At 38.4% G+C, this 12,023-nt stretch overlaps 1 protein-coding gene across 1 annotated transcript; it reads right to left on the bottom strand.

Annotated features, from left to right (window-relative positions):
* Window positions 1–3,107: 3,107 nt before the first annotated feature.
* Window positions 3,108–8,453, bottom strand: tnip2 (TNFAIP3 interacting protein 2). Its single transcript, XM_023293548.3, has 7 exons — window positions 7,760–8,453; window positions 6,418–6,726; window positions 6,217–6,306; window positions 5,988–6,077; window positions 5,623–5,886; window positions 5,413–5,529; window positions 3,108–4,228 (listed from the first exon to the last, which is right to left on the bottom strand). Exons 1-7 carry the CDS (start codon window positions 8,075–8,077, stop codon window positions 3,959–3,961), a joined length of 1,458 nt encoding a protein of 485 aa, XP_023149316.1. The 5' UTR covers window positions 8,078–8,453; the 3' UTR covers window positions 3,108–3,958.
* Between the last annotated feature and the right edge of the window lie 3,570 nt (window positions 8,454–12,023).

Genomic DNA, 12,023 nt, shown 5'->3' with positions numbered 1-12,023 from the left:
CTTACCGGCTTCAGTCTGCCACAGTGCTGTTTTTGAAGGCCGAAACCTTGGACTTCCTCACCGAGAAGCCTAAAAACAGCAGTCAGCATTATTACCTGAACAAATAAACATGAAATTAAAATGATCTGCCCAAGTCTATAACACTCCATTTCAAATAAACTTGTCTGCTTTTTTGGGAATTCCCTCATGATGGCGGGAAATTCCCATTCTTTTAGGATACACAGAAGATTAAAGGTCGTATCTATCCATTCTGTATTTGCCTGGATAAGTGTCGGGCTGAAGTTTTCCCTGTCTGTTAAAGTATACGACAGCTATCTCACTACATCCTGGTGCTTTGAAACCAACAGGAACTGATCTACCACTGTAACCAATCTCATTAACACTTTGTTTCTTAGAAAAGTTCCCATGCAGTCAGGTGGGGACTTGTGATCTTTTATTTTTTTCCACTCTCAGATCGGTGGGTTGAGAGTATTTCTGTGTGTGTGGAACTTCAGTCACTTATAGCCCCTGTTGTAAAGCGTAGGTGTGTGCTGGCGGGGGGAGAATCCCCAGCATGCAGCTCGTGGCCTTTTTAGGGCCTATATGTAGTTCTACCAGTCTGCATGCGGTTGGCTCATAGACAAGATGCTGAACTTGCCCTTTAAAGCCAAAGATTGAACCAATCATTCTGTGGGCACATAAGCCGGAGCCAGGCCAGTGTGTTATGTAAATGAAATAAATGTGCTGGGGACTGATTCAACCACAGATATCTTCCCCAGTTAGCTGATGAGTAAGTTAACATGTGATGCTGCCGGGTGTCATTTGAACGCTTGGGGACTTGGGTGATGTATAAACTTTCACCCTCATTGTGTTCACAGGTTTTTTTGGTTTTGTTTTTTTTTATTTTTTTTTATCACATACTACCTTAGGCTTTTTAAAAAAATAAAGCATAACAAGCCTAATTCTGGCATTGGTAAAAGAAAAAAAACAACAAAAAAAATACTAAAAGGATTATTATACCTTTTAAAGAATGATTAAATTAACTGCAGCAGGACAGAAAGAAACTGAATACCACCTATGTAGTGCTAGCAGTTGGTAAGCTAATTAAAACCAGCAAGCCTGGCCGTGCCCACCGATTACAAAATCATCACATCAGCACCTTTAAAGCCCATAATAAGTTACATCTCTGTCGGTAATCCATAAAAACATTCATTTAGACTGTTTGTTTTATGTACTATGGACCTGTTTGCCCTCAGGAGCCAGGCTACGTAAGCTAAGCTAATAGGCTGCTCATGGTGCCTTCATAGAAATATTTAAAGCAATTTAGTGCCACTTCAAAACATGAGTCATCTACAAGCACTTCACATAGTAAAGGTAAAAACCTTACAAAAATATATTACAGAGGGAAATCCAATAAATTCAAAAAGATTTCTGTTGAACAGCTCTTTGGCAACAGTGGAAAGAAAAAAACTCGTCTTTAAAACAGGAAAAAAGTCCAGCAGAACCAGGCTCAGGGAGGGCAGACATCTGCATCTACTGGTTGGGGTGAGGGTGAAGGGGAGAGGGAAAGATAGCAGAGAAAACAATTATTTTATTATTGAAGCAAGGCTAGCAGCCATTATCTGGTCACCTATATGTAGCAAAAGTCAAGTGACAACACTTTTAAAACAGACTTTCCAGTAGGCAAATAAGAAATTAACATTACCAATTTACCTGAGTTTAAATAATATGGTCCCTACAATATTTACCTGAGAAATTTAAATATTAAACAACATTACATTATTAAATAGTATTCCATTTTACCATACTCATTTAAAAGTTAAAGTTTAGGCTTTTAGACCTACAACATTAGACTAAAAGTTTTTTTGAGCGCAGGTTCCAGCAGACCGAACATGAAAAAAAGTAGGTATACATATACTTGAACAAATGCTACATAGTTATACATATATACTAGAACATGTGGTACATAGATATACATATACTACAACATATGCTACACAGGTATACTACAACATATGCTACACAGGTATACATGTACTAGACCAAATGCTACATAGGTATACATGTACTACAACATATGCTACTTATACTAGAATATATGCTACATAGGTATTTTTATATTCGCGTCAAATATGTAGAATATTAATACTTATGTCAGTTCATGAAAGAATCTATGCAATACCACTGACATGTGCAATAATGTTATTTTAACAACTAGTATATTTTGGTTTCTTTTTATTTTGGTACTTCATTCCCTAATTGTTTGCACTGTCTTTGCTGCTATAACTCTGCAAATTTCTCCACTGTGGGATAAATAAAGGCTCATCTCATTTTATTATTATACATGGAAAACCCACCAAATCTAAAGATTCCCAATGAGCATGTACAACTCATAAATAGTCATAGTCAGCTGTTATAGCTGCACAGCAGTATGTGCAGTTGTTCCAGAATTTGCCAAAATGAACTACTGGTCACACCAGACTAGGGTTGTGGTGTAGTGTAGATTTAGTTTCCGTTGTTTTCTTCTGAAAGTTCTATTTTTGCTTTAAATGCGCCCTTGTCTGATCAAAAAAACAACAACAAAAAAAAAACAATGTAGGTATGTGTTCACTCACACAAAAATTCCACAGTTGTTGGGCTACATCTTTTCTATGCACTGCAACTGCCTACTTCCTTTTCAAACAGGGGATGTCCAGCTTCCTGTGCTTAGTACACCAAACCCATGACAACTGATTCACCAAACAGCACTGTGGGCCCGTTTGTTTCATAACGATGCTTCACGGCGGCCGACTGCTCGATGTTTCAGAGAGTTTGGACGTAACTCAAGCTGTCGTCTTCGCTGGTCCTCTCAGCGCCCCTGCAGTGTTTGCTTCGGCTACACAACAGCTGGGAATCTGGCTGTCACAGTACAGCGTGCCCATTCAGGCAACACTGGGAAGGGGTTTTCCACCACGCACAAACACACACGTGACACACCGAGAAGACATGCACACAGATTAAGTAGCGCCAACATTTTCGTGGTTAGACTATGATCTGTGGTTCCAGCTCGAGGCTGCAGACTGTCTCAAGAATTAAAATATACCACGCAATAATGAAGCACATTTCAGGGGGTATAAATCACCATAGGATAACGTGTGGGTAAGCAGACTTTTATTACAAAAATAATGGCACCTCCAGAAAAATGGCACATCTCCAAAAAATAAGCATATTGTCAGTTGGGATGCAATCTTTACAGGCACCATTTCAAAAAGTGAATCTATCATTTTCCTCTAGTTGTAATGTATTCAACATTTTTGATCCCAAAGGTTCACCAAAAAAACAGATGTATATTTTATGGCTTTGGTGAGAAAAAGGCAACAAAAAATTGCACTAAAATGATTTGCCTTTTCCAGGTAGATATACAGAGAGAATAAATATCAATATAGTTAGATAATTTTAAATCTGTTATTAAGAATATATACTTTACAGAACAGGAAGTTCAATTATAAACAAACAATAGCACCACATTATCGACTAGATGTCCAAAATAAGAAGCTTATGCATTATGAATCTCTCAATCGTATGATCCTACGATTAGTTTTTGGCAAAAATGTCAAGAAAGTGCAACAGGTTTGTAATTTGACACACTGAGGTATATGATATTTGATATATTGCATCAACATCCTCGTTCTCACTACAATAACCTCCTGCAATGCTACAGGAGAACTCTCAGAACCTGACACTGGATTCTTTTTTTTTTTTTTTTTTAGACTATGCAGACTTAAAAGACTTGATGAGCTAATTTCTCTTGCCAGAGGGGAAGTTTGGGTCGTACAGTTTTGCTTCACTATGTAAAGCAACAACTTAAGTCAGTTATTTCAGTTGTAGTCAAGCGAATTGGAATCTCCACGGGTGATTTTCTGCAGTGTAGCGCCGGTCTTCAGTGTTCAGTTACTGTCAGTATGAGATAACTGTTATTTCCAAATGAGTGTTGTTCCGCTTATAGCTGAGCACACTCCTCGCAGTGGTTCAGGTACTCTGCAGCGTCCGTGTCGTTGAACCTGGCGAGGCACTGAGGGCACTGAAGCTCCGACAGACCTGTGCATTCGTTCCAGGCAGAGTCTGGCGCTGCAGCTGCTGCAGGCTGCTGCTTCTCAGCAGATGTCCTCAACAGAGGCTCTGAAGTGTCCTTATTTCGCCTTGAGGTGATCCTGTGTCCGATGTGGACTCGACACATGGGAACCACGTCTCTGCTGTCTCTGCTGGCTCCCTGTAGACAGTTCAGTTCAATTTAGCTGAACTGTATTTATATAGTGCAGATTCACAACAAATGTCATCTCATAGTGGTCTAACCTACAGAAAATCTGAACTGAGTTTTATAGAATTTCTGTAGTATTTTATGGTCTACAGTGGTCTAACCTGCAACCCAAATGTAGTGTTACAGTGGTGCTTGGAATATTAGACCATTCTTGAAAACACAAAAACTACAGGAAGTGGGTTAGACCACTCTATTTCCAAACCCTATAAATATCTCTCTCTCTCTCTCTCTCTATATATATATATATATATATATATATATATACATACATACATACATACATACATACATACATACATACATATATATATATATATATATATATATATATATATATATATATATATACATATATGTGTGTGTGTGTGTGTGTGTGTGTGTGTGTGTGTGTGTGTGTGTGTGTGTGTGTGTGTGTGTGTGTGTGTGTGTGTGTGTGTGTGTGTGTGTGGCTTGTGCTGCGTTGACAGTTTATGTACCTCAACCCAACCAGTCAAGGCAGATGGCTGCCTTCCCTGAGCCTGGTTCTGTTGGGAACCCATTTCAGTTTTTTTTTTTTTTTTTTTGTAAACACAGTTGTAAAGTACAGACCTTTGGAATTATAAACAGAGAACAGAAAACCCCACAATCCCAAGATGCCTTTAGATTGTGGGGGTTTCTGTTATCTGTTTATAATTTGTAAGGTCTGTACTTTACAAATATATTTAGAATTCATAATGTCTGAACCTTACAAATTATAAACAGAGAACAGAAAACCCAGCAACTATGAGGGATGGTGGGAAGGGACCCAAAAAAACTCTGAGATGGGAGGGAGGAAAAAGAAAAAAAAAACTCTGACAGGACCAGGCTCAGGCAAGGCAGCCATCTGCCTTGACTAGTCGGGGTGAGGTGCATAAACTGTCAACACTGCACAAGCCACACACGCACACACACACACACACACACACACACACACACACACACACACACACACACACACACACACACACACACATATATCTATTTCAAACATTCCACGCGCCCCTGTAATGCTTACATTTGGGTCGTGGATTCGATGGATTTTGTGTGGGTTAGAGCACTCTGCTTCTACATATATGGATATAAATGGGATGGAACTCAGTGAGGTGCTGCTGTCTCACCTGTTTGTGTAGCTGCTGTTTTAACTGAGACACCTGCTTCTTCAGGTCTTCAATCTGCCCCTGAGCTCGCTCTCTGTCAGCTCGCTCTGACTTAAAGTCATCGGTGTAGATTAGAACCTGAAGAAGGAAAAGAAAGAAACGTTATTCCTCATGTAGCCGTACACAGTTAAGTAATACCCGTGTGAAGCACAGTGCAGAGAAAGCACCGACCTGCTGCTCCAGCGTCTGGATTCGCTCTTGGTCTCGTCTCCGGATCTCCTCCACGTCTCGACCCAACCTTGAACACTCGCTCATTTTCTCCTGCAGTAAGCCGTTAAGCCTGGAAATCTCTTGATGAAGCAACGTGCTGCTGACGGAGCCCATCACAGGCACCAGGCCCTGCCCAGAGCTCTCCTTCAACCTCTGGCATAAGCCTCGGATGTATTCCTCCCTGCTGGAGTCGTACTTCTGCCACTGAGAGTTCAGACCCTGCACCTAAAGGGCACGATCAAAACAGAAAGTTAGATCTTTAAACATGTTCCTCATCACACTATTCATCTTCATTTATTTAAATTTATACTTGTATTGAGACTCACATATGCAACACGCTGCTTTAGCTGCTGATTCTCCTCCAGCAGCTGATGGATTTGGGCCTTAGCGGCGCTCACATCTGAGGACTCTGACGTCTGGGGAACGTTATAAAAAAAAAAAAGAAAGTTAGATCTCTACACATGTTCCTCATCACACTATTCAGTTTCATTTAGGCACTTTTAGAAACGTTTATATTTGCCAAAAACTCCAATACTGACACTGAGTGTAACTCACATATGCAACACGCTGCTTCAGCTGCTGGTTCTCCTCTTGAAGCTGACGGATTTGGGCCTTAGCAGTGCTCACGTCTGAGGACTCTGACGTCTAAGGAACATTGCGAAAGAGAAGTTACGACAACTTGTACCAACACGGCACTTCAGCAGCGATGTGGACACAACCTGTGGAGCTGTGAGGACAATGTAAAAGCAAACACACCTCCTTGGCTTTGTGCTGCTGGGCCGCCTCCTCTACGTCTCCTCCTCCTGCCTCCCTCTTCCCTTTCTCCATCCTGGCCAGCAGCTCCTGACACACCTTCACCGTCGCCCCCAGCTGGCCGCGGAGCTGGTCGGCCTCCTCGGCCAGCGACGTGCAGAGGACGGCCCTAGTGGTCTCGGTCCGCTCCCTCTCCTCCAGCGCCGACCGCAGCCTCTGGATCTCCAGGTCCTTCTCGTGGTCCGGCTGACACCTGATGCTCTCCAGCTCCAGCTCCTTCTCTCCGAGCTGCACGTTCAGCCTCTGGATCTCCTGCAGGAAGAGATGGAGAGTTGGTGCATTTTAGATATGAAATGTGCTGCAAATAATCCCATTTAAAGCTGATAATATTAGCTTTCCTTTAGATCAGATGTGTCTTTGAAGTTAATACAATAAGGATTAGAGTCATGCAGGGTGACATTAAATTGTTAATAATCAAAATATGGACTCTTTTTTTATTTTTTACAATAAATTATCCCATTTAACCACATAATATTTATTTTTCTTTAGATCAGGTGTGCTTTTAGTAAATAATTTAATGCCAATATTGCCTATAATAAGGCTTAGAGTCATGCAGGGTGACATTAAAGAGTTAATAATTAAAACATGCATTTTTTTAACAATAAATAATCCCATTTATTCTCCTTATATTTATTTTTCTTTAGATCAGGTTTATTTTCAGTCAAGAATGTAAAGCTAATACAGTCTATAATGAACCTTAGAGTCAAGAAGGGTGACATTAGATTGTTAATAATTAAAATATGGACTTTTATTTTTTACATAAATAACCCCATTAAAGCTGATATTTGCTTTTCTTTCAATCAGATATGTTTTCAATAAATAATTTAAAGTTAATACAGCCTATAATACGGCTTAGAGTCAAGCATGGTGACATTAAATAGTTAATAATTAAAATATGCACTTTTTTTACTTTAAATAATCCAATTAAAGCTGATAATATTTGCTTTTCTTTAGATCAGGTGTGCTTTCAGTAAAGCGTGTGAAGCTAATACAGCCTATAATGAACCTAGAGTCAAGCAAGGTGATACAAAATTGTTAATCATTTTTAAAAATAACTTCAAATAACCCCATTAAAGTTGTTAATGTTTGCTTTTCTTTCGATCAAGTGTGTTTTCAATAAATAAAGTCAATACAGTCTATAATGAAGCTTAGAGTCAACAAGGGTGACGTTGAATTGTTAATAATCAAAATATGGACTTTTTTGTTAGTTCTGGTCAACAAAATCAGGAAACATCTCACTTTTTAAAAAAAACCTTTATTATGATTTTTATTTATTCCTTTTTACCTCTGCTTGTCTGGCTGCCTTGAACTCCATGTCGTTCCTCTTCTGCTTGAGTTTGCGGATCTCTTTGAGCAGACTCTCCACTAGCGAGCTGGACGGACCGATCACCACTGACTCCTTCTCCCCCATCGTCATGAGGATCCTCTCGTGTCTCCCCAGCCTGGACGTCAAATCCGCGATGATGTTGTCCTTTACGCACAGCTGCTTGGTGAGCAGCTCGTTCTCCTGCCGGGCCTCATGGTACAGAGTATTCAGCACGCTGTAGCTGCGCATTTTGTCCTTGAGCGCGTCGCCATCCGGGCTCAGACTGACGTTATCCATCTCAGGGCTTCTTGGTGAGCTTCGACACACGGATCAGTCTTTTAATAATCCAGCATTTGACGCCTCTGCTTCGGACCGCGCGTCTTCAGAAGCGCACCGAGGAGGTGAATTGAGTCGGAGCTCTGGCGCATCAGTGTGCAGAGTAATATCCCCGAACCGTCTTGGGGGATTTCCTAGGGAACTTCCCCGCGGACTTTTTTGAGCTTCGTCAAAACGGAGCCCTGCCTGCTTTTCAAAGGTTCCCAGTGGAGCCCCATTGATAGAAAAAAAAGGCGCTTTATAGGCTGTTGGCGCAAACTGGTAATTGATTAACGAAGAAAACACACGAGCCTAAGAGTGCAGCCTTAAAGTTTTGATCAGCTGCCAGGGCGAAAAGGCAACACTACTGCTGCTGATGCGTTCAGGGCGCTCGTAAAATGGAGCTCTCCAAAGACAAAATGCATTCCCGTTGAAACTGTAGATGATTGGGCCCTGCACTCTTCCTGAAGTGGGTCAAAATGATCCGTATAACAATCAGTGTGTTTTTATGTCATTTTGGTTAAGAATAATAACTTATATTATTGTTTGTTTTATATTTTTGTCCACACAACAATGTTTGAAATATGTATATTTTTCACATTACAGCAGATTTTGAACATTTGGATAACAAAAAAAGAATATTACACAGAGCAGCAACAGAAGAATGTCAGCATCTATTTTGTTGACATTTTTCCACTCTTTTCCTCCAACTGTTGCTGCTCCCTGTCCCTCCAAGTTTGTGCATCACCTCTTGTATGATATTATCAATGATAAAGAGCTTGGGGTAGTAATACAAACATTATAAGCGACAAATTCCACCTTAAGGGGTTTGATTGCAACACAGCATATCTCAATAGGTGCTTTAACCACTGGTTCTTGTTAAAGTGCTGAAACCACTTCTCTACTGCTGATGGAAGGTAGAAAATCGTTTCAAACTCCACTTTGAATTTACACATGAAAAGGTGGTAAGTTTTTTGAGGAACAGCTGGAAAATGAAATGATAAAAAGTTTTCATTACAAAGACATTGCAAGAAAACGACCTCACCAGGCCATTTTTGACCCACTTATGCATCTAAAGGTTAAACACGCAAGATTTTTTCCCCATTTGTGCACAAAAAGATAGTCTAAGCCAAGGGTTCATTTTAGTTCAGCGGTCACATGCAGCCCAATTTGATCTCAAGTGGGTCGGACCACTAAAATCGGAGCATAATAACCTATAAATAACGAAATTTTCCCTTTGTTTTAGTGCAAGAAAGTACATTCTGAAAATGTTCACATTTAAGGAATTTTCTTTTTTCAAAACATCATGAACAATCTGAAATTACTTAAGAAAAATAAACGTAATTTCAACAATATTATGCCTCAGTTTATCATTTATACATTATAACTTATAGATCACTGTATCTACAAAGGTACAAAATATTCAGTCACAGTTATGTGGAACTGAACGATGTAGTATTTAACTTTATGATCAAAATGACAAAAGTCAGACAAAAAAAGACTAAATCCAACCAAAACAAGACAAAATATTACAAAAATACACACAGCAACAAAAAAATGGACAAACAACACAAGTGAGACAAAAAAAGACATAAAGCGAAACACAAAAATAATAATAATAAAAACGCAAGCAAGACAAAAAGGAAGCACAAAACGACAAAAACAAGAGACAAAATGACAAAAACATGAGACAAATGACAAAAATCAGACATAAAAAAGACAAAAAAACAAGACAAAATATTACGAAGACGAGGCACAAAACGGCAAAAGAACGAATAGTCTAGTATTTTACTTTATGATCAAAACAACTTGTCAAGGTCCATAAATTATTTTAAATTTACAGTTTTACAATTTTACAGTTTGCAGTTAATGTCTTCTCTGTAATTTTTACACTTTACAAAGTTATCACACAGGTTGGACTGGACCGTCTGGTGGTCCACTTTTGGCCCACGGGCCGCATGTTTGACACCCCTGGTCTAGGCACATATGGATTCTTGGGCAGGGCTGTTTTGGAGTTAAGTAAAAAAACAAAAATAAAAAAAACACCAATCAAAATAGGAAGCACTCGTGTAGCTTATTATTATTATTATTACTATTAATAATAATAATAATAATAATAATAATAATAATAATAATAATAATAATAATAATAATAATAATAATAATAATAATAATAATATTAATAATAATAATAATAATAATAATAATAATAATAATAATAATAATAATAATAATAATAATAATAATAATAATAATAATAATAATAATAATAATATTCCACATAGCCTAGGTGTTTTTAAAAAAAAAATCTTACAACTTCACAAATATGTTTTTTCCCCATCCCAAACATATCAGAAATGACCAGATAATATATTGCAAGAAGTAACAGACATTATCAATTAAAAACACAACAAAAGTATTAATTCCCCAGCGGTAATTTACAGGGTTTCCACACATTCCTCCCCTTGAACGTCACGTCAGTCAGTGTCATCACAAATTCCCCATGCACGCCAGTCACTGTGTTGGGTGTTCAGTTTTCCCACAGTGTTTGAACGCATCGTAAAGGTGAAGGCTCGTGTCATTATTTCTGTGATGTAAATGAATTCTTGCTGCCTGAGTTGCGTTCACTGACTGACTGTGTGGCTTTTCTGTTCTCTGCAAACTTTTTAAAAGTAGAATGAGGAATCTGCCAAAAATAAAAGTGGAATTTAGGACTGTGAAACTTGAAAAAAATGAAAAGAAAAATGCAACGTAACATGTACAGTACAGTGACAAATAGTAATATCCCAGTTTAAAAATAAAGTACAAGGAGTTCTGCTTTCAGAACATTTGTTAGTGCTCAGTATGAAGAATGCTTCAGTCTTCTTGACATTTATTAGAGCTTTACGTTTCAGAAATATTGCATAATTTTTTTAACAGTCATTTGTTTAGGAGTTACACTTTAAAAATAATGTTTGGGCTCAACAACAACAGCAACAACAATAATAAAAGTAATGCAATTATTGATTTGTTCTGAGTTACGACACCTTATGTTCAACCAATAAACTATAATGAGTTATGCAATTTAGCTTCTCCACTATAATTAACGGTATTTTTAATTACCAGCTGTCTGAAATTGTTAAAATATAGGACTTAAAGTGAAGAAAACAAGCCTTCAAGCCAATTTAATTAAACTATCTCAACTTGAATTTTGTTTAAAATCACAGAAATTCAACATTAAGTTGATGCCAACAATGTTATGGCAACACATGAAATTATTGTTTGCAGCTTTAAAGGTTTATCTAAATCAGTAAGTTTTTTACGCCACCGAGGAATGCGGTGGAGTTATGTGACGATCGATGTTGGTTTGTCTGTCTGTCTGTCTGTTAGCAACATTACTCAAAAATGGACTAACGGATTTGGATGAAATTTTCAGGGAAGGTCAGAAATGACACAAGGACCAAATGATTAGATTTTGGCAATGGTGAGGCTTATAGTCTGGATCCACGGATTTGTTAAAGATTTCTGTATCATTGCGAGATAGTGGCACGGCGTCACTGTAACTATGACAACAAGTGAATGCTGTGTCAGCTGTCTACTGACGATCACATGATTGCGATCCTACTACAAATCGACCAATGCTGCGGACTTAACGGGACTTATCCATCGGAAATTATACGACTGAGCAGCCTTGGCGGAGTACTGCGCTCTCTGAATGCTTTTCTTGTTATTATCATGCAAAAATTCATTTACATAAGTGGTAGAAACAGATCCGTTTGATTGTTTTTTAGAATCTGTTCTCTTGATTTTCTTAGTAAGCAACATGCCTATTTATCTGTTCACCACTGGTAAACACTTGTGTATGTTGTTTTTATAGTGCTTTGTAATTTCCCTTAATTTTCTTTTTTTATTTCTATTGCTTACAAGCACACATATTCTAATGTATGAC

Source organism: Amphiprion ocellaris, chromosome 4 (genome assembly GCF_022539595.1).
Source record: "Amphiprion ocellaris isolate individual 3 ecotype Okinawa chromosome 4, ASM2253959v1, whole genome shotgun sequence".
NCBI classification, from domain to species: Eukaryota; Metazoa; Chordata; class Actinopteri; family Pomacentridae; genus Amphiprion; species Amphiprion ocellaris.
Note: the sequence above shows the minus strand (reverse complement) of the source record. Positions and strands in the feature narration are given on the sequence as shown.